The 21205-nt window shown below is 50.3% G+C and overlaps 6 protein-coding genes across 6 annotated transcripts; 3 read left to right on the top strand and 3 right to left on the bottom strand.

Moving 5' to 3' along the window:
* Positions 1 to 373: 373 nt before the first annotated feature.
* On the top strand, positions 374 to 2315 carry NCS57_00942300 (Arylsulfatase; the record flags this gene model as incomplete). Its single annotated transcript, XM_053059199.1, has 5 exons — positions 374 to 505; positions 558 to 1407; positions 1458 to 1669; positions 1716 to 1886; positions 1938 to 2315. 5 exons carry the CDS (start codon positions 374 to 376, stop codon positions 2313 to 2315), a joined length of 1743 nt encoding a protein of 580 aa, XP_052911270.1.
* A 1627-nt stretch (positions 2316 to 3942) lies between these two features.
* Positions 3943 to 5245, bottom strand: NCS57_00942200 (Zn(2)-C6 fungal-type domain-containing protein; the record flags this gene model as incomplete). Its single annotated transcript, XM_053059198.1, has 2 exons — positions 3943 to 5070; positions 5120 to 5245. The coding sequence occupies 2 exons, from the start codon at positions 5243 to 5245 to the stop codon at positions 3943 to 3945; spliced, it is 1254 nt and encodes a 417-aa protein (XP_052911269.1).
* Positions 5246 to 5852: 607 nt separating this feature from the next.
* Positions 5853 to 7528, top strand: NCS57_00942100 (Carboxylic ester hydrolase; the record flags this gene model as incomplete). The annotated part of the gene is made up of 3 exons (XM_053059197.1): positions 5853 to 6335; positions 6399 to 7145; positions 7199 to 7528. The coding sequence occupies 3 exons, from the start codon at positions 5853 to 5855 to the stop codon at positions 7526 to 7528; spliced, it is 1560 nt and encodes a 519-aa protein (XP_052911268.1).
* Positions 7529 to 8932: 1404 nt separating this feature from the next.
* On the top strand, positions 8933 to 9559 carry NCS57_00942000 (uncharacterized protein; the record flags this gene model as incomplete). Its single annotated transcript, XM_053059196.1, has 3 exons — positions 8933 to 9140; positions 9197 to 9311; positions 9364 to 9559. Exons 1-3 carry the CDS (start codon positions 9053 to 9055, stop codon positions 9557 to 9559), a joined length of 399 nt encoding a protein of 132 aa, XP_052911267.1. The 5' UTR covers positions 8933 to 9052.
* Positions 9560 to 9807: 248 nt separating this feature from the next.
* NCS57_00941900 (uncharacterized protein) lies at positions 9808 to 11923 on the bottom strand (the record flags this gene model as incomplete). Its single annotated transcript, XM_053059195.1, has 2 exons — positions 9808 to 11687; positions 11737 to 11923. The coding sequence occupies 2 exons, from the start codon at positions 11921 to 11923 to the stop codon at positions 9808 to 9810; spliced, it is 2067 nt and encodes a 688-aa protein (XP_052911266.1).
* Positions 11924 to 15127: 3204 nt separating this feature from the next.
* Positions 15128 to 17177, bottom strand: NCS57_00941800 (uncharacterized protein; the record flags this gene model as incomplete). Its single annotated transcript, XM_053059194.1, has 6 exons — positions 15128 to 15294; positions 15358 to 15670; positions 15718 to 16156; positions 16205 to 16362; positions 16417 to 16758; positions 16920 to 17177. 6 exons carry the CDS (start codon positions 17175 to 17177, stop codon positions 15128 to 15130), a joined length of 1677 nt encoding a protein of 558 aa, XP_052911265.1.
* Between the last annotated feature and the right edge of the window lie 4028 nt (positions 17178 to 21205).

Below are 21205 nucleotides of genomic sequence, written 5' to 3'. Positions count from 1 at the left end.
CGAATATTTTGCGACTCAAAGAATTCTTCTCGATGGCCCCCAGCTGCCGATAGCTGTGGTACACAAGGACCCATGTAAAGCTAGCGCTAAATTGGCTGCTATGGAATAAGGATGCCAAAAGCCCGCCGATGCAATCGGGGGCCGGGGTGGCTGACCGTCGGGCATCGGAGCCGTCGGCCCCATCGGAACTTGAGCATCGGCGATCGGAGTCGCACATCGGACAGGCCCCAATTGCACCATCGGCCCTGCGACACTATTGAGTGGGCTCCATATCGAGGATGTTGTCTAGCCTTATTTAGGTGATTTATGTAGAATCGGCAATCCAACTGGCGATGTCGACTTACACTGATTCCTCTACAACACCGCCGCCAACATGTTTGCACTCACGGCAGGGTTGTTATTCTTTGTGCAGGCTGCGCTATGTAGCCGGCCCAACATTGTCTTCATCTTGACCGATGATCAAGACTTGCACATGGAGAGCGTCCAGCACATGCCTCATCTTACGGTTCGTATCACATACTCGGCTGTGCTGCACCAAGTCTAACAAGTTGCCCCAGAACCTGATCGTCAACGAGGGTACGAGTTACAATCAGCACTTCTGTACTGTAGCCCTATGCTGCCCTTCTCGGGCCACTCTCTGGACCGGCCAAGCTGCTCACAACCACAACGTGACCAACGTCTCCCCACCTCATGGCGGATATCCCAAGGTGGTCCAGCAAGGAATCAATGACGATAATCTCTTTGTGTGGATGCAAGAAGCCGGATACAATACCTACTACACTGGCAAGCTATGGAACTTTCACACCGTCGACAACTTCAACCAGCCCTATGCCAAAGGCTTCAACGGCTCTGACTTTCTTCTTGATCCGTTTACCTACCAATATTGGAACGCCAAGATTACACACAACGGGGAAGAGCCCGTGAGCTATGCAGGCCAGTACTCGACGGATGTCATCGCTGAGAAGGCTCTTGCTTGGCTGGATGAAGCCTTGGAAGAGCCAAACCCTTTCTTCCTGACAGTCTCACCAATCGCACCTCATTCCAATTGGGTCATTGATACGGAGCGAGATCTCTCGTACCTAGAAGAACCGAAGTCTGCCCCGAGACATCAGCATCTGTTTTCCGACTATGTAATTCCCAGAGAGAAGAGCTTCAACGTGGCAATCGACGGAGCAGCCGGTTGGGTTGGGGATCTACCTCCGCTGAACGAGACAACCTTGACGTATAATGATCACTATCAACGACAGCGACTTCGTGCACTTCAATCAGTCGACGAAATGGTTTCTGAACTTGTTGGCCGTCTTGTGAAAGCTGGACAACTGGACAATACATACATCTTCTACACAACAGATAACGGATATCACATCTCGCAGCACCGAATGAACCCTGGAAAAGAGTGTGGTTATGGTATGAATGCCACTTTTCCCGTGACGAATTGCGACGCTGATATTATCTAGACACTGATATTCACATTCCCTTTTTTGTTCGCGGCCCAGGTATCCCTGCAGGAGGGTCTGTCGACATGGTCACCACTCACACAGACGTTTCTTCAACTCTTCTCCAAATTGCCGGCGTTGACAAGGACACTGATGGGGCCATCATGCCACTGGGGGGTTCAACGATCCATGCCGACAGGCATGAGCACGCTGCAATTGAGTACTGGGGTGCTGTAAGTCGATCCATCTTCGGTGAATACCAGATGCTCATTATTCTAGGCTGTCCCAGAGGGAATTTACGGCGGTCGCAGTGACCGGCATCGCGAGGCTGGAGTTTGGCAAAATGTTTATCTGAACAACACTTTCAAGGGGCTGAGGGTTGTGTCAGACGAGTACAGTCTTTACTACTCGGTTTGGTGTACAAATGAGACGGAGTTCTTTGACCTCCAGGTATGTGCCACCCGAGCCAAGAGGAGGGAGAACCTAGCTAATAATGACCAGTCCGACCCTCACCAAACCCTAAACATTGCGGCTTCCAGCAAGTCACGCTCAGCATATCAGCTTTCTGGCCGCCCCCTGGAGCAGGTACTCCTGCGCCTAAATGCCCTCATCATGGTCCTCAAGACGTGCAAGGGCCAGACCTGCATACAGCCTTGGACAAGTTTGCATCCCGATGGAAGTGTGAACAGTCTAAAAATGGCGCTTCAGAGTAGGTTTGATGATTTTTATGAGTGTCAGCCGCAGATGTGGTTTATGGAATGCCCAGCAGCATACATTGCCGAGGTAGAGAATCAAGAACCTGTCATCGCGTTTGCAGGAGGGTTGAATAAACAGGAGGCTGGGTTTGACTGGACAAGGCATTGGCAATATTTCACGTAGAACAAGTTAAAAGACGACAAATGTCTTTTTTTTTGTGTTGACTGCAATGGTCATTCTTGGAAATTTCGAGAGGTGGGCTTTTGAAGTAGACTCTTGTGGGAATAAACTATGAGCACCATTCGTGAGTAAATATTGACATGAGGCCCAATACCGCACAGACTTGTGGCACATTTACACCTCGGCATGTTCCTCTTGTTTACCATCACATTGCTTCCCATGATCAAGTCCTTGCCTAGGGCGGCCAAGGTTGATTGCCGGTTGCTGCCTAGAGCGCCCAAGCGAACTATGTTGAACACAGCCCTTACCAGAGCCTCATTCTTCCCCTTCTGGGAAGAATGAGCTACTTGGTAGCTTCTCCACCGAGTTGTCACAGCGTGCTGCAAACTTAGGCGCCAAGCTGAGACACTATACTTTAATGTAGCGCCAAAGTCCATGTGTTGGGGGTCTCGAACATCAGGGCGGACTGTGGCTGCCAGCCATGGGGACTTGGCGGTCCAGGTGACCGAGGCTCAGCGGCAAGCCACCCGAATACAAACGGAGAAGAACGACTGTATAAGTGACAGGGGTACTGCTGTGCAAGAGGTAGCTAGGACTCCTTGGCCCAACAGACAGAAATCATTCTCATTTCACATGTTTACTTTTTCAGAAGTCTAACAATGACAGGCCAACGAACACCTAGGCAGGAAGCCAACGACGAGAATGGAAAGGCCGAAGTGGCCAAGTTTTTCTTCTCTCTCGTTGTTCTTGGACTTGCTGCAACCCTCATTGCAAAGACCGGCGATGGAAAGCTGAGAAACGCCGCCATAGGCAACCTCGTTGTAGTAAGTCCCGCACTGATTCGTACACGGGAAAATACCAGTCCTAGCTAATCCCGTCTTATATAGTCTATCGTATCACCGTTCACTGCAATTCGCCTTTCTCACGGCCATTGGACAGCCGGAGCACGATGGGGATTGGTGTTTGCTACGTCCATATGGCTCACAGCCTCTGTCTTCATGTTCATCGGGGCTGCCACTACGGAGGTTGACCTTGATAAAAGATCGATTCAACCTCGGACCTCAGAGTACTCGAATCAAAATCTGCCACGGGGCATGGGGGATTTTGTCAAGCTTGGGGTTGAGTGGGCTGCAGAATTGGAGAGCATTGCGTACGCTTGCGCCATATTCTCTTTGCTAAACTTGTGAGTTTCTCTACATTTTCTCTCCCCCTTTGCCCTATGTGGCATTATGGGACTAACTATTGTCTTGTTTGGTAGTTTGACGTGCGTGCTTCAGTGGTGGTTCGACATGATAAAGGGCAAAAAGCAGCGAGAACTGGAGGCTGCGGCTGGAGTTGAGAACCAATCGAGGGACCGCCAAAGACGAACTAGATAGGCATACATAAAGATGGAGAGCATCTAAGTAGAGAAGTAATTTCTTGCTTTTCGTTGAATGAAGTTCTGACTGCTCTACCGACTTGGATTGGGTCGACACATGGCCTGTGCAAATCTTGAAGACTCTAAGCCAGCTGCTACAATATTAAGCTTTTCGATGTTTGCTATTGCGACAGAGGGCTCCTTGCCCGGCATGAATATAAATAGATCGTCGAAGGATCCATGGATTTTCGACCTGAGGAATCAGTCGGTGTCTCATTGTTCTATCTCCCTCTGAGGCCAGGATATCCAACCAATGTAGTTCGAGTCAAGGTGCGGCTGGATACCCTCTATAATATGATGTGCCCATCCTTTCATAAACCAGAAGCATTCGACAGTCTGGATCAGGACTGCAAAATGGCCCAAAAGTAAAAGGGCCTGAGGTATCATGCTGTTGACTTGGTGAAGGAAGTCATCCTCCAAAAGCCATAGCCAGCGCATAACAATGTGCATCTTTCCATGGGTGTCACTCTCTGGTTCTTCGGCAGTTCCGTATACACCACGGAAACAATCGATAAGTCCTTCGCAGATTCCTTTGAGATTCTCGAGTCCTGGATCTTGGCAGCCGGCGATTAGTTCGTCCAGGCTGGACATTGGCCCTTCCCACGGTATGTATCCTTGTTTGTCCTCTATTGGAGGTAGCTTTGTTGTAGTTTCTGGAGGGAAGGGGCCGAGAACACCGGAGAATATTGCTGGTAGACCCATAGTCTCGATGACGATGCGAACGCCTCGAAAAAGATTCCACCAGGCAACCTTGGTGCCCGCAGCGACAAGAAGGAAGTGATTGTTCCCTGGCGGCTTTGCAAAGGTATAATTACAAACTAGAACGGTCGCTATGTATAGCGCCGAACAGTTCTTTCGACTGACATGGGGGAGAAGCTCTGTGACTTGGCGCAAAGCCACGGAAGCATGAGCCTCGGCGAGCTCCTCGTACTTACTTGCCTCAATGGCCCGTAGCCGTGATAGATGGAGTGCTGACATGGCAAGCATGAGTCGGAGGATATAATGATGCTCGAAAGCGAGACGCGGCACTTTGTCATGCCAGAGGACGTCATCTCCAAGTGTGAGTGAAGTGGTGGTGATGAAGTGGTAGAAGAGCTGCATCTCTTGAACATTCAAGGGTACCTCAGGCCCGGGTGCGGATAAGTCGGGTTCGCGTAATTCGGACAAGCCAGGTGTGGATTTAAGAGCCTGATCATCAGGACTTGAAGTCCACTTCAGGGGCCGACCGCGTCTCCTCGGGGCATTGGCAGCCGGCAAGGAGGCAGATGCGTTGGCGGGATCAAAGTCGCAAGGGATTGAGCAGCGAGAGCAGTTGCTGCAAACGGGCTTATTCTCATCACACTGTATGCGTGTCAGAATGCATTAAGCTTGGCCTGCAGGAGGAACTCACCTTGACCCTACGCTGCTTGCAGTTGCGGCAGCCGTTGCGGGACTTCTTGTGCGACCTGCGCTGTGTGGGACGGCATGGACACCGCGAGGAGGAATGCACATGGTCGATAGGTTGATCTTCGCTCATGGTGGCGGGCGGGCGTTGGTTGGACAAGGGGGGGTGATGGTTATTTGCATCAACAGAAGCGAGAGAAGAAGTACGATAAATCCAAACATGAGGTGAGGCACTCCACATTGAGGGGATGGAACAACTTGCCTCCACTTGACGGTTGCACTGACTCGCATGATAAAAGGGAGAGGCAGGGGCACCGAGAGAACTGACGGGGCTTGAAGAGGCTAATTTCCAGCAGCTTGGATGGATGTGGATTACGTATGCAGGGGAGACTAGCTGAGTGGTCGCATTGGTTGTCTGGGTGGTGTGGGTGGTCCTATTTATCGTGTTCAATACGATATTAAATACGACAACTGCTTCCCCAGGCCAAGACTGGTCAGAGCAGCAAATATTAGACTTTTTTTTCTCTTAGTCTTGCCGTTGTAATAATCCCGAAATAACGTTCCGTGCAGACGGGCCCATTTCTTAGTTCCACTTGGTATTCTTTCAGACAAACTACCCGTAGTTGTCGTCATTGACAGATATTGTGTCCGACGACCCCCAAGGCACAATTATTATATAAAAGCCAAGGTGTATGAACCTGGAAGAGAAAATGGTCACTCTCTTGGATCAGCAGTCCATCATGGCCTCCCTCTCCGCAAACATGACCCGCTGCGTCGCCTCGACCTTTGCAACCCCGACACTCCTCGGAGCAGAGTTTTTGTCTATCGAGGCTAATGTCGTGCCCAACTACAGTTTCGATGTTCCCAAGGGATGGACCTACTCGCAGCCGGCCTTGAACGTCGAGAATGTCACCTTTTGCAACGTCACCGTCACATACATGCATCCAGGCCAGAACGATACTCTGCATGTTGAAGCATGGCTGCCCACTGAGGAGAACTACAATGGACGACTGCAGGCTCTTGGAGGTTCGGGATGGACGCCCGGACGGTATATCTTGACCTACGCGGGAATGATCAATGCCGTTGCCAATGGCTTTGCCTCTGTCACCACCGATGCCGGTATTCCCGAATCCCCGAACCCTTTGGATTGGCTTCTGACTAGCCCTGGAAACCTCAACACCAACGCCTTGCAGAACTTTGGCCAGGTTTCTCTCAACGACGAGGTGAGTGTACACCCCTACTAATCCAATCCGTTCTCTGGAGGCATATTAACTAAATGTTTCTAGGCGGTTATTGCCAAGTCACTCATCAAGAGTCTATATGGCAAAGCTCCATCATATTCCTACTGGAACGCCTGTTCACAGGGCGGCCGCCAAGGAATGAAGCTTGCTCAGCAATATCCTTCTGCATATGACGGCATCATCGCTGCTGCACCCGCCATCAACTGGGCCGAGTTTTACATCAACTCGATCTGGCCGAGCTTCTACATGGAATTCACTCAGCAGTTCCCTCGCGACTGTGAGCTGAATGAAATCACCTCGCTAGCCATCTCAGCGTGCGATAAGCTGGATGGAGTTGAAGATGGCCTCATCGGCGATGTCGACGGCTGTCGCAAGAAGTTTGACCCCTTCAAACAGGTTGGCAAGTCATTCAACTGCTCAACCACCGGTTCGAAGCTCAAGATCAGCCACGCCGCTGCGGCGGTCGCCAACGCTTCCTGGAGTGGTCCACGGTTCTCCAATGGAAAGTTTTTGTATCATGGCTACGACATTGGCGCCGACCTCCCTACTATCGCCCCGACAAACTGTACCGGGAAGGTTTGCACTAGCGCCGGCCGAGCGAATGTCGTCTTTGCCTACCAGGCCTTCGTCAAGAAGGATGCCACGGCTACGCTCACCTACATTACCCACAAGGAGTTTGACACCATTTACAAGGCTGTCAAGCAGGTCTTTGCCTCGAATCTTGAAACAAACGAGATTGATTTGCGTGATTTTAGAGACGCGGGAGGCAAGCTCATTACCTATCACGGACTGGTAAGTATACTACCCTCTGGATGTGCACCGGTGGACAAGCTAACAACTCTCAGGCTGATCAGAGCATTTCTCCCAGGGGCACCCTGAGCTACTACAAACAAGTGTCCGAGTTTGTCGGCAACGTCACTTCCTTCTACAAATACTACCGCGTTCCTGGTCTCGGACACTGCTGGGGTGGCAATGGCGGCCAACCTGAGGCTCTCTTCTCCCAGCTTCAAGCCTGGGTTGAAAACGGTACAGAGCCGGAGTACACACCCATTGTTGTGACGAAGTCAGACAACTCGACTCAGCAGCAGATTCTGTGTCCTTACCCCCAAAAGCCTCTGTTTGATGATTCTTGCACTAAGGCCAACTCGACGGCGTGTTGGTCTTGTGAGAAATAGTGAGAGGAGTTGCCACTTGTGTGCAAGCGATACAGGGGCTTTCAAAGGACTAAATCAAACGCCCTCTCCGTCTGTTATCGACACTGCAGATATTGTATAGTTCTGTGGCTCGCGTACTTCGATTATTTTCTACTGTTGGGTTTCCTACCTATATGGCAACCCTGAATAGTATTGACCACTTTGCGTTTTTGACATTATTATCATGGTAGATATGCAAATATAACTATGCTTTGACGCAGTCTTAGCCGTTTGGCTCTACTTATTACCCACTGTTACTATGTAATTCTGTATTGAACCTGTTCCGCCTCCTTTCTAGTTGACTTAAGAATACACCTTCCATAGCGATCCTTACGGAGTAAACACTCACAGACAAATGAACTGGTAATACTAGTCCAAGGTCATAATGAAAAACACATGGTAGCATTAAAACCCAATGTTGTAAAATAGCGTAACCTAAGTAGTTAATGACCCTAGTCCGGAGCTAGGAGAATGCTCGCTCCCTTTCAGCACACATTCGATGATCTAATCGAGTTTTAAAGCCCCCATTCAGTGATAGCTTAATTCAACAAGATTCTCGACTCTGTCTGGTGAGACGATAGGGTAGCAACGTTGACTGTGGTCTGTTGTTTGACTAGTTTATAGATAACCCAGAGACTATAGTACCAACCCGCTCTTTCTTTTTCGGATCGGCAAAGACCGACTGGGGCTCTTTTCTCCAGTTCCAACTCATAATGTGCTAAGGTCCCTCAACTCACTATCCATCAATACTTTGAGCCATGAAACAAATGCACTGACTTGGCTTAACGGTCCATGCCCCAAGAATGGCCTAGTCACCCGAGTCTTTCAGGAGAGTCGCCCGTGCTTGCTTGAGAAGGGGCACATTCTTTGGAGAGCATCACTCAGCCACTCCCCACGTCGTAGACTGCAATTGCAGTATAGTCAAGAGCCATGCGAGGTGGCTGTGAGAATTGTTTCAGATGAAATGGGGCTACAGACTACCCACAACTCTACTTTCATGGTCTGAAAGAGAGACGCACAACTGGGGTTGGTTACATCGTAATTTTGACAGTTTGGCGAATCTAATGGTTCGCGAATCCCCTTGCGTAGATGCCCTGTGCGCCCGGCCAGGTTGACGGGATCGGCGTCACCGACTATTGATCACGACAAGAATAAACACGGCATTTGACAAAAAGGAAATAAACAGGAATTAAACTCTACCAAGCAGGAAAATGACGAATCTGGGCGTTCAACTGCACTAGGAGGCCTCTCCGCAACTGGTCATTGTGGGTGGGTCTTTGTCAGGCTTCAGAAGTTAAATCGTAATAAATACGATTATTTGACCCTTTTCGTGTCGGCACGACAGGGGACGTTTTATTATAAAACCATTTCTTTTTTCGACTCCTGATTGTGGCTGTATTTTGGTCTGTTTCATTCTCGTCGCTATCTTTCTTCTCACCTTCAGTCCTTACCTTTGACTGGCTACCATTCTTGTCACTCGTTTCTCACAACAGCACCATCACCATCATGTCCCACACCCAAGAATGGCAGAGCAGCCTTTGCGACTGTTCGCCTTGCGACTCTTGTCTTCTCAGCACTTTTCTGCCATGCATTCGTAAGTCAAGCACACCTCATGTCAATTTAGCAATATCTAAACGCGGCATCATTTAGTCTTCGGGCGCACTGCCCATCGCATGCGAAATGCCCCCAATGCTCCCATCGAGAGCACCAACTCTGAGTGCATGATTTTCTGCGGCATCCAGTCTTTTACTGGCTGTGCTTGGATGTGAGTGCCTTTTTGCCTTCAACACTTCCATGTATCTTCTAACGTAGAATAGTTACAATATGATGAGACGTGGGGAGATCCGCGAAAAGTATGGCATCGAGGGAAGTGGCATGGGCGATTGCTGCACCTCATTCTGGTGCCTCTGCTGTGCTCTGGTTCAACAAGACAATGAGGTTCGGGCGCGACAGGCCCAGGGCCCTAACACTGAGGGTTACCAGCCTGTCAAAGACGACATGCACATGCCATAAATTTTCTGATGGATTTCCGTTTTTTTTTTCTCTTTATCCAGACAGAGAGTTGAGCATAGTTCAGCAAGAGTCTCAATTAGTATTCTGCTTAGCTGTCAAACTGTGTTTTTGAGATTTCAGTAGAACTAGCTTCGAGCCACCTGCTAAAACGCAGTGGCAGATGGTATGACCAGGTTAATTGTGACTCCTTTATCTCTCCCCCTTCTCAACGGGTAATTCAGACATGTTGTATATATGTCAAAGCCACCTTACTCATACGCTCGCCTCCAAATCAGTCTTCCACCATCCAAATCCGTGGTCAAGGCTATCCTCCCGACGTTTTCCGAAGACTGAACATCACATATTCGAACCTCGGTTTTCTTCAACCTGCTCAACCGGTCCGCACCACTCTCCCCGGTATGATCCTGAGGCACTTCAATAAACGGCGAGTCTCTTGTCAATCCCGCCACACCGCTCAAGAAGTCGGGAGCACTGATAATTGCGCGAATGCCAACGTTGGCAATGGCGGTAACAAAAAGTATTATCGTCGAGAATAGCCAGACGGAGAACCAGGGCCTGTGGAGGGCGTAAACGCTCTCTGTGAACTCAGACCATGTTGCAGTTGTGTTTTTCCACATGATATTACGGTTCTTGAGGCTCGTACCATCTGCACCTGTGAGGACCGTGGAGTTGAACGTGGCCGTCACAAACGTATTTAAGGCGGTGGCAAATCGGGCTTCGAATGCATGCAAAGGTACATCAGTAAAACAGCCCGGAGAGTCGGTCGGCAAGTCCATGCGTCCAAGAGTCCTGGGTGGATCCTTGAGATATATCTCTATCAAGCCAGGTCTTCCTATATCATAATCTGAGGTCGTGAAAGGAAACTCCCAGGTGGTGCCCCTGAGAATGGCGTAGTTGGATAGAGCTGTCAGATTGCCAGACATGGGAAACCCTGGTGTGTGTCGAATCCGAGCAGCTCTACAGTTCTGGTCATCCAATGCTGTCAGTCTCGTGCAGCGAACCTGGACGTCTACGTAGGACGTGCTGACATCGCATGTACGCAAGAAGACCCTGTTGTCAAAGGGTCCCTCACAATCTCCCCCAAGAACAAGCTTCAGTTTCGTGGTAGGCTCGGTATCATTGATGGGGTAATATGAAAGCCAAGCATGTTCCTCAATGATCTTGGTATCGTTGACCGTGTCCAAGAAAATGTTGGGCCAGGTTTTTATCGGGAAACCACTTTGATACTGGGAGGTGAGGTCATCGCTCACGTTGTGAAACCTAAGCTTTCGTGCTGTAGGGGTGAGCCAGGTCGATCCGTTAAAAGGTTTTCCGCACGAAAGCGTCATGTAATGGGACCGTACTATCATGGTGGAGTTGCCAGCTCGAGATGTCGAGCCCCCACGGATAGGGATACCGATAAATGACGCGTACGATACCACCCTATCGGTGGGAACTTCAACCCAGGCTTGCGGACGGTCAGAATCATAGTGTGGCAGTAGCTCTAGGAACGGGACCCGTACATTGCGCCACAGATCTTGCTGCACAATATGGGCCGCTTGCCACCTGCCCCCAAGGCTCTGGACAGCGCTGTCGAAACTGTCACTAGAACCATTGGCATGAGAAAGCAACACATCTGGCGTTGAAAATACTGCAGCGACGTTGTTTCTTAGGTTGAAGATAAAGTCCTCCCGTACGGATGCCCCCAAGAATGGGCTCATGTCACCTCCAGAGTTACCCTGATACAAAGGATTCATATCAGAAATGTTGCTGCCGAGATAGTGCATAGCAGGAATCTGTATGGTCGTAGAATTCGGGAACAGGCCGATAGACCGGACAGCGGCTTGTCCTCCAAGGGGACTGAGACACCAGATGGCGACAATAGCGAATGTCCAGACGTGGGTGCCTCCAAATATGGCCAAGTTTATGAATGCCGAGATAGTGGTCTGGCTGGTCGAGAGAAACTCCAGGGCCCCGAGAGTTGAACCCTTTTCGGCACGGTAGAGCGCCAGGGTCTTGAGAAATGGCCCAAGAACTGCCGCGAACGAGATAGGCCAGAGTGTTGAAGCAACTTGGAGGGCTTCTCGTACGTCATTGCCAAACGAGCTCTCTTTCTGGTTGTGGAGAGATGCCACAATACCCAGCAGCACTGAACCTAGATTAGTTTGCAATTAACGAGGGGAATGAGGACATGCTACCGGTATATAGGATAGGAATCGTGAGTAAGACTCCTGGAACTCCGATTGTCCATAACCGAGAGGGTGATTGCTCCTTCAAGGTTCCATGCGGCTTTTTTTGAGACTCGCTGCTGGCATCATTTTCTTGCCCTGGCGTCTCCGCCTCAGACGCGAGGTTTTGCAACTCAACGTAAGATGGGCGAGGCATCGTTGGGCGGGTAGTTGTCCAGGGCAAGGCGAGTGATGAGTGGGAAAGAGGCCAGAAAGGTGGCGTTGCCGAGGCGTCGTGATTTACTCCGCACTTGAAGCAGAAAAATGGTTGGCTCAGCTTTGCCAAGAAAAATGACGCCTGTGTGCGGGTGACAGGGGGCGAGGGCTGTTGGTCCTGCGATACTCCTGCAGCAACAGTCTTTTTGACGAATGAGCGGCTGCCGAATAAGGGTTTTGTGTTTCAGAGAAATTACAAAGGACCCAGTCGTTGGTCGATAAGTATCGTTGTTCTTGAATGGGCCGTTCTGGCCGCTTTTCGAGAATGGGCAACGGAGGAGCTGTGCAAAAGTAATATGCCGCCAGGGACAGAAGCGCTGTGGCAGAGGAGTTGGGTTTGGTCGTGCCAGATGAACCTGATCTCACATCTAGATTTCAATAAAGCCAGTTGTGCCACCAGTCTGACAGTGCCCTTCGATGCTCCCATCATCGTTAGGGCTAGGGTTATCATGCCTCGTAAAGTTGAACTCCTCAGGGTGATCACTCAGGATGAGCAGTACGAGCCTAAGAGTGGGCGGACAGGCTAGACGCAGCATATTTATTGGATTAGTTGGGTCGTATATCTAGCCATGTGTGGGACAAAACGCACCAAGTGTGTCTTGTTGAAGCATCTGAGGAAGATATAAGGCAATCATTGAACGGCGAGAGCCCATCTGCTGGGAACCGCGTGCCCAACTCGATGAGACGAGAATTTAGTACCTTTAAACTGGTGTGTTTGACGGAGTTTCATTGGTCGGAATAGGTGTTTCAAAGCAGTCTAATTAACTAAGGACCTATACTATGATCGCATTAAACCACCAAGTCCTACCCACGAACTCACCTTACAATCCTTCGAACGAGCCCAGAAAGCCCAAGCCCACCCCTCGCTTCTTTCTGATTTTCTGTCATCCGGACCTTCAATAGAGACACAAAGTCTTGATGGCCCTGCAGTTTAGCTATGTCCAACGGGGTACCGCCTTTCAGATTCTTTGCCGTCCTTGAAACTCGCTGTTTGAGTAGCAACTTCCCAATGGGGACCCAGCCTTTCATTGCGGCCATGTGAAGCAAGTTATTGGATCCGCTTGCCTGAACATGAGGGTCTGCTCCGTGATCTAGAAGTAGTTGAAGAACTTCTTGATGACCATTTAATACCGCGTAACATGCTGCAGTGAACTGGTCTGGACCACGTGCGTCAACCTTTGCCCCAGCCTTGATCAATCGCGAGATGCAATCACAACTCCCTCTCACAGCTGCAACCATCACAGAGGTATGCCGTTCCGTATTGCGGATATTGGCAGATGCCCCGTGTTGGAGGAGAAAATCCAGAACTGGCAGGATTCCATGATAGGCAACCACGTGGAGGTACAGATGATGTGCCGATGACATTCCGTCAATGTCTGCGCCCTGACCGACGAGTAACCTGGCCATGTCGAAATCTTGCTTGCCAAGCGCGACCTCTAAAGGGCGAACCCCAGCTGCATTCGGTTTATCAATGTCGAACCCCTTTCTTTGCAGCCAGGGCACCACTTTCTGGTGGCCATATCCCACTGCCAGGTGCAAAGCCGTTTGTCCGAGCCCATCCGGGAAATCTAATTCGACCTGGGCTTCAAACATGGCTTCGAGCACTTGCAAGTCCCCTTGTTGTGCCGCTAGATGAACTGGCGTCGCACCAAAGTTGTCTTCCATTCGAGCGTTCACTTGAGCACCGCGATTGATGAGCTTTCGTACTATGCCGGGGCTTTTTCTCACAGCTGCGAGATGAAGGGGTGTCGGCCAGGACTTGCCCGTACCCAAGTCTTGGACGTCAGCGTCAGTGCTGCATGTGAGAATGAGTTCGACAACGAGCTCGGAGCGCATTTCCGCAGCTACCATAAGCGGCGTGCAGCCTCCATCATCCCGTATGCCGAGGTTGATGCCTGGGTGCTGTAGGAGAAGCCGAACAATGTCGGTGTGGGATCGAAATGCGGCCTGGTGTAAAGGGGTCTAATGGGATGGGCTAACAGCATTGACATCGGCGCCATTTGCGAGCAACTCGGCCACAATGTCTTTGTACCCAAGAGCTGTGGCCCAAACTAGAAGTGGCTCTTGACCATAGTCGGCAATATTTAGATCGGCATCTTGTTGCAGCAAAAGCTATATGGCTCCAAACTAAGCGTTCTCAGTCGCTTCGCGGAGAGGGGTGCGTCCTTCAATGCTGTTATTGATATCGAAGCCTTTCTTTATGAGCTCCTTCATAATTTTCGTCTTGCCCAGCTTTGCAGCAGTATGCAATGCCTTGCTGCCCGACATCTCGGTGCAAGAGTCGACTCGCTTCTCCCATCTTTTCAGCCAGAGCACGACATTGTTCTCGTCCCAGCGTGTCACAGATTGGCAAAGGCCTCTGTCAAGACTTTCAAGTCCCTTCTGATCGGGCACGGTGTCTAGAGACCAATAGTAAGCGGCCGCCTGGTAAACGATGGGAAGCTTGCATACCATGGTGACCATCATCAGGCTCCACCCCAATAGGGACAGACATGATGGGAAACTCACTCCCAAAATCATCGGCGCATAGAGGCAGTGGTACATGTACCCGTCCTCCTCGTCTTCACAATTCGTGATTCTAAACAGCAACTCACCGGCTGTCCCTCGCTCATCAACCTTCATTGAGATGAGTTGTTCCGTCCACAAAAGGGGCTTGGTGTCTCGGCCTGGCTCCAACTTTCGCAATTCTCGTATCCAGAGTATATAGGCGTCGTAGTTCTCCCTCGAGTTTCTACCATTCGATCCATTCGATTCGAAGAACTGGAACTTCTCTTCCAGGGATCTCCCTTTCAAAATGGTCTTGATTTCCCCTGTGAGCATTTATTACCATGCACTGCCGGGAGTTGTCCATACCATAGTCTCGACGCGTACGCATACCAACAACACTCACAAGTTAAGGAATTTGGGTTCATACTAATGCACGAAGTTTGTATCAATTAATGAAGGATAAACAGTCAATTTAGTTAGATAATGTGCGGGTAAACAATAAACCAATCCATCTCAAGCACAACAGCCCAGCAGAACCTCCGCCTTTGTTGAAAAGGCTCCAGCAAGCTTCACATTCTAAACGAAGCCGCGATACCCCAGTTCGGTTAAACGATGACTTGGAGTACGAGAAATGTTGTTTTCCTCGAGATAGGATCAATCAATGCACGAAGCGGGCATCGAAGAAGCGGGCCTTGTCGGTCTCAGACAAATCCGCGTATTGCCTGGCCAAAACCCGGTTTCGCCACACGTAGTAGAGCTTTGCCAGGACAAAGAGCACAATATTGACTACGCAGAGACCAATAAGGCCTTTGTTTGCAGTGTAGTCTAGTGATGGGTTTCATGTCAGCATTCCATTCTCTCCTCGGGCAGCATCGGGTCTTTTCTTACAATAGGGTTTGTCGCCTTCGCGATAGATGTTGACGGCGGCGATGCTGCCTACTTGGTAGGTCATGTTGTAGATCGCCGCTGCCACAGCTCGACGGCCAACTGCCTTGGCATTCTGGCTGACCATGCCTACTAGAATAGAATGGGTGTAAGGGATTCCGTTGATGCCAGTCAACATGGCATATCGAATCCAGGGGTTCGTGTCTGGCTTTAGGGCGACGAGAGCACAGAAAAACGGCAGCATCCAGAGATTACTACAGGCTGCTACGAGGAACCGCTCATTCAGCCTGGACGATATCTGGCCAAATACAACGACCTGCTTGGTGTTAGGTGAGAGTATGGACCATGTTAGATCTGGCGTACATTGATGGCGAAAAGCGCGTAGCCGGGGATGGCCAGCAAGTTCGATTGGAACACGGTATAACCCATTTCTCGCAGGATGAGGGAGAGATAATTCGAGGTCGGCTGGAAGGGAATCCAAGCAAAAATACCAACCTGCGTTATTAGCTTGGTCATCGGGGGCCACAATAGGATTCTCACGATGAAGATGGGCCACAGGTCAAAGTTGGACAGTGTTTGCCAGATGCCCCTAAGGGTCACCGCCGTACGGTTATTCAGGTCACCCTTCGTTGGGTCGTCGCGAAGCAGGCGGTTGACGAGGATCTTTTCCTCCTCCTCCGTCCACCATTTGTTGGTACCGTCTGGGCGCCTGAACGCCAAGGCGGGCTCGGTGATTGAAGGAGGCATGACGAAGAAGGCGGCAATTCCAATGAGGACACATATGAGGCCTTCAATAAGAAATCTGTATAGCGTAAGTTTGCATCAACTCTGTCAGGCTTCCCTAACTTACAGCCATTGCCAGCCCCCCCAGCCTAGAACTCCTCGCATTTCCAGGAGGCCACCCGCAAGCAGACTGCCATAGATCTGGGTCAACGGGATAGCAGTGTAGAAGATGCTCAAGCGGACGGCTAGTTCGTTGCCCTTGTAGAAGTACGAGAGATACAGGATCTGCCCATAATTGTTAGCAATGGTCAGTGCTGGCGGGATCTATAGGTCCCAAACCATTTCTGGGATGAACCCTCCCTGTGCAACACCCAAAAAAGCACGAAGAAGCCAGAAGCTCCACCTAGCCTTGATTGCGGCTTGGGTCATGCACAGTGAGCCCCAAAGAACAATGACAGCAGGCGTGTACCGAAACGGCCCGACTTTCTTGCTGATCAGACCGCCGGGCAGCTCGGCAGCGAGGAAGCTGACCAAGTAAATGGTCTGGCCCGTATTGTAGTCATTGGTATTGACACCAATATCGTCGAGCATATTGTCAGAGACGGCGCGGTTGATGTTGCGACGGACGAGATCGAGGGACGAGAACATAATCCAAACCCAGAGCATGATTCGCCAGTCCAGCTAAGTGAGAGAAGCACTGATCAGCACCACAACACTTACGACAATGGGTAATCACGGATGGGAACAAATTCAGAATCATCCAAGGGATGGCCAGTGGGAGCATCCCCCAATAGAATCCCGTGGTGGGTGTGCAAGCTGGAGCGGAGGGTTTTGGTAATTACTTTCCTTTTAACGGTAACTTCACCCAGAGGAGACCACTGGAACGACGGATCGAACCTGTGTCTGCACTCGTACTTTGCATTGTCATAGACATTCCTCCAATATTCGGCTCGGGCCGGGTGCGAGAAGACGTGCGGCTCTACGGAGCCGTAGATGTGACCGGTCGAAGGCGGGAACTCGGTAATCACGGCATCGGCCGACTCGCTGGGCGTCGAGTTAGTGTCGACTTGGGTGTCCTTGACATTCTTCTCATATTCCATGATGGACGGTTTGCGATACGTATTGGTAGAGAGGATTGAGAAGAGAATCGAAAACAGGGCGTAGCGAACACTCTCCCACTGTTTGGTGCGCTTGCGGCTTTTTGTACGCCCATACAGAGTGGCATCCCGACATGCCCCCTATGGCGTGCTTGGGCCGATGTAGCAGTGCGTCAGAATTGGCCAAGATGGTGACAGAAAATGGAGCGTTTTTCGGACTTGGATCGGTCCATGAGCTAAGCTTCGGTGCTAATAGAGCCCCGATTCCGGAACTCAGGTTGAGTATCGTACCCAGCTTGGCGGTAGCAAGTCGTGCGTGATGAGAAACGCGGGTGTTGAGCAGGGGCGATTGCACCATCACCTTGAGATAGCCCGCCATTATGGCGACGACTCGCGCTCTGAGCCAATTCAAAGCTTGCGTAAAACGCTGGCATGTTGATTGAGTAGCATGGTTGGTTTCCTCGCAGGCGTGGGGTGTGATCCATCACCGCGTGATACCACTGGTCCATGTGCAGGCACCGTTAGATCTTCTTGTCATCCATCATGTGAGATAACTCGCAGGATCCGTTCCTGGAGCTCCCAGCCCTACATATATAAAGGCGTTTTCTCAATATCTTCGATTTTAAACGCCAGGGAGTGGACATATATCAATCCTAATACAAACAGATAGATAAGTTCCATCCTTTTTTTTTTTTTTCAGCTCAGAGTAGTGTAATAGTGGCCATAGAACTCCCGGCCAGTTGCGATGGCAAGGCTTGGGTCCCGTGAACCGTCCATCGGCCCAACTTCAGTGACCCTTTTAGGCAGGGGCCCGTCGGTACAAGGCTTTGGAGATAGATAGTAGGCTCCTATATACTCTCCTTTTCAGTTCTTGACAGCCTCAAAGTCTCGGGCTGAGTCACCAGCAGACTATGGCCGCGGCCTCCCGCTTATGGGTATTCCTGATGCTGCTGGACCGGCTTGAAGACATCAGCTAATATTTGAAATAAATCAAGTTTGGCCCGCCCTCACCTGGGTTTGCGAATATCTCGACAAACCTAGTGGATTTTCCAACCCCTAATCCCAATCTGGAGGGAAGATATTCGAATCCGTTGAGGCGGACTCCTCGTCCAGTACAGAATGATCCGGTCTCGCAAGACTTGTCGAGCTTTCAAAAGAAAATATCTGACACCCGGGGTACTGTCCTGATACTAATGGTAGATCCAGGCGTCTCTCGCTGTTGATGCCTTGCGATAGAGAAATGCAAATGAAGCGAAACCACGCGACTAATATGTTGACATGCACATCGCCCGCCTAGTCTACAAAGTTATCAAAAGGCCTACGACGTCTTCTTTCGGCCTCTTTCGTTTAATCCTGCAGGAAAGATCCATGCAAATCATTCAGCCGCGAGCGAGGACGTACCTGAGGTCATCCAACTTGGCAAATGCCTATGGGATGGATGTTACACGGAAGCTCCGTCCAAGCATCAGGCAGGAGACAGCAGAAGTCACGCGGGCAACACAGAAACAGGAGCTAGGATGGTAAGGGAGTTATAAGAGGGCAGTAACGATGCCATGTAATCAATATCCTAGTCCGGGACAAGCCACCACAGCCATTCCATCAACTGTGAACCCTAGAGATGGGACTGGGTGCATTCCGGAGCCCCGCCGCTTCTGGCCTGAGCCTTAAGCGAACAACCCAGGATTTCGCTCAGTGGCTCGGTTTGCATAACTCAGCGACCTATACATGCGTTCTACTGTAATAAACGTAACACATGTAGTGAATCGCTGCCAATAAGCGGGTGAGTCGCAACACCCTTAAGGAAGCACAAGGCATTCGCACGTCCCCCATGGTGCCTTGCAATCTTGCGATGCCATGGAACGCGTGTTTAGAGGATTCGGCAAGTTCTTGCAAGGAGGGCCGTCAGCTACTAAATATAGCAATAAAAGCTAGTGCGTGATTGGCTCATTCGGACTCATCGCGCGACGATCCTGCACCTCCGACGGTCCTACGGCATTATTTTGGGGGGCATTGTCACATAAACCAGACGTCGGCACCAAGATTGAAATAGAATTCTCTAGCTGTAACAAAGTAAAGGATTCGAAGGATTCACGCGGCCATGCTTATCAAGGCCTTGGCTCAGCACTAGTGGTACATGCCATGTTTTTGGACCATCGTACGGATACCTCAACGATTGAACAAGCAACCAGCTTGTGTATAAATATCGTTTCCTCCCACAGACGAACAGTGTCTTGACCAAATTCCCATCAACCCTATCATCAGGCCCATACGATTAATTACCTTTCAACATGCACTTTTCTTCAACCGTTTCAGCCCTCGTTACGGCCCTATCGCTCGCCGTCAGAACCAATGCATGGGCACAGGCCGAGGACGGAACGTGGGTTGCCAACGACTATGTTCACACGTTCGACAACGGTCGTAAGTGTAACGTTAATGTCAGAATGGGTATACAGCAGCAAGCTCATTCTCTTTTTAGTTCGGGTGCATGAAGCCTGTACATGGATGAACACGCAAGACCATCACCCGGCGGGTGATCCCTGTGCTGTAGGTAACATGCCTATCCTCTTTCTGTGTTGCTTTCTAAGTGTGACAACAGTACTGGGTGGATGGCAAGGGTACTATCGCAAACGGAAGTGAGTGCAGCCGCCAGCCGTGGTCCTGTCTTGTACTTACAAAACACATTTAGGATGCTATTGGAAGGACGCCACTTTGAGTGAAATGACCTGCTTTCGCTTTACATAGCCGTGTCCGCGGCAGACTGGCCGGTCGTGAGAAGGATAAAGTAAAGGTGCCGCGAAGCCCTAGCAGGCTTTTTAAACACCCAGGATGGACAGGCTCCCCTTCAGAAACCAATTCTGCTGTGACGGAGTAGGGTGTCGCCGGCCCACATGACCGCTCTTGGGTGCCGACAGGAGACAGCCAGATAGTGTAGCTTCTTGAAAATTCCTCAAGCAACATAATTCACAGATATCTGAGCTGCCGCTATCTCGTGATGCAGAATCGGTAGAGCTACAAGTCCCAAAGCTCCATAGGCACAAGGAGTAATTCTAGCTGTCCGTGCTTCAATCTGGAGATGCTGAGTGTCTCTCAGAAAAGCCACTAAGAGATGCTCTGCTTGGAGAGGTAGCCCCTGAGGAGTGAGGGTTTCGGCGTACATTTTTCTATTGTTGATATCCACCACAGGCCCACAAGCGTGGCTGGGATCAGAGGAAGTGGTGCTGGAAACGCGTTGTTGGTGTTACATGTCACGACATCGCGAAAACAGAAAGGCAAAAGAGTGAGGTTCCCACCAGCGACCACTGGGGAGTTGTGCCGCATTTGAAGTAAGAGACGTTGCACATTCTGTGTGACTGTCTGTCCATGGAAACAGGGGCGGTGTCTTGGGGGGCAGGGCATGTACATGTTTGACAGTGGTAAACTGTACAATTTATCTTTCTCTAATAATACTTTTAGTTACCAATTCTGTACAAAGAGACTGCCCTTCACGGCATCTTTTGCTAAGAAGCAAAATTCCGGCCTAAAAATTTCAACTACTCTTCATGATCGTAGGCGTTCATAGTGGTTTACGACAAAAGTGTCAACTATCTTTGTGACATAGTGGCACATGCAAATGGTGCAGATTCGAGGATCTGTGGCGTAGCTTCAATAACTCATGATCGCCAGTCTCCTGCTAGCCAACAGCAATTCCTTGGGACTTTCCGGTCCAAACAAAACCCAGCCCGACAGCATTCAGTTACTGCATAATCTGGCAAAACTTAAGAAGATCAACACAAGTAGCACACATGCCGATATTGTTGCCGACTTGTCCATTCCCACAGACTGCGTGGTTTATGAACCAGCCAGAAATCAGCCTCGAATGGTTGCCAAGTACACAACAGGGGGGCGTGAAAAGAGGTTCGTGTGGAAAACCTATCACAGAGAGCTTTCTAGGAACGCATCGAGGCAGTTGAAACTGGATATCTCTCCGGCAGCATTACAGCAATCAGCACAACTGGCCAACCTTCTGGCATGTCCCAAGTCGGAGCATTTCT

This window comes from Fusarium keratoplasticum, chromosome 7, assembly GCF_025433545.1.
Source record: "Fusarium keratoplasticum isolate Fu6.1 chromosome 7, whole genome shotgun sequence".
Taxonomy (NCBI): domain Eukaryota; kingdom Fungi; phylum Ascomycota; class Sordariomycetes; order Hypocreales; family Nectriaceae; genus Fusarium; species Fusarium keratoplasticum.
Note: the sequence above shows the minus strand (reverse complement) of the source record. Positions and strands in the feature narration are given on the sequence as shown.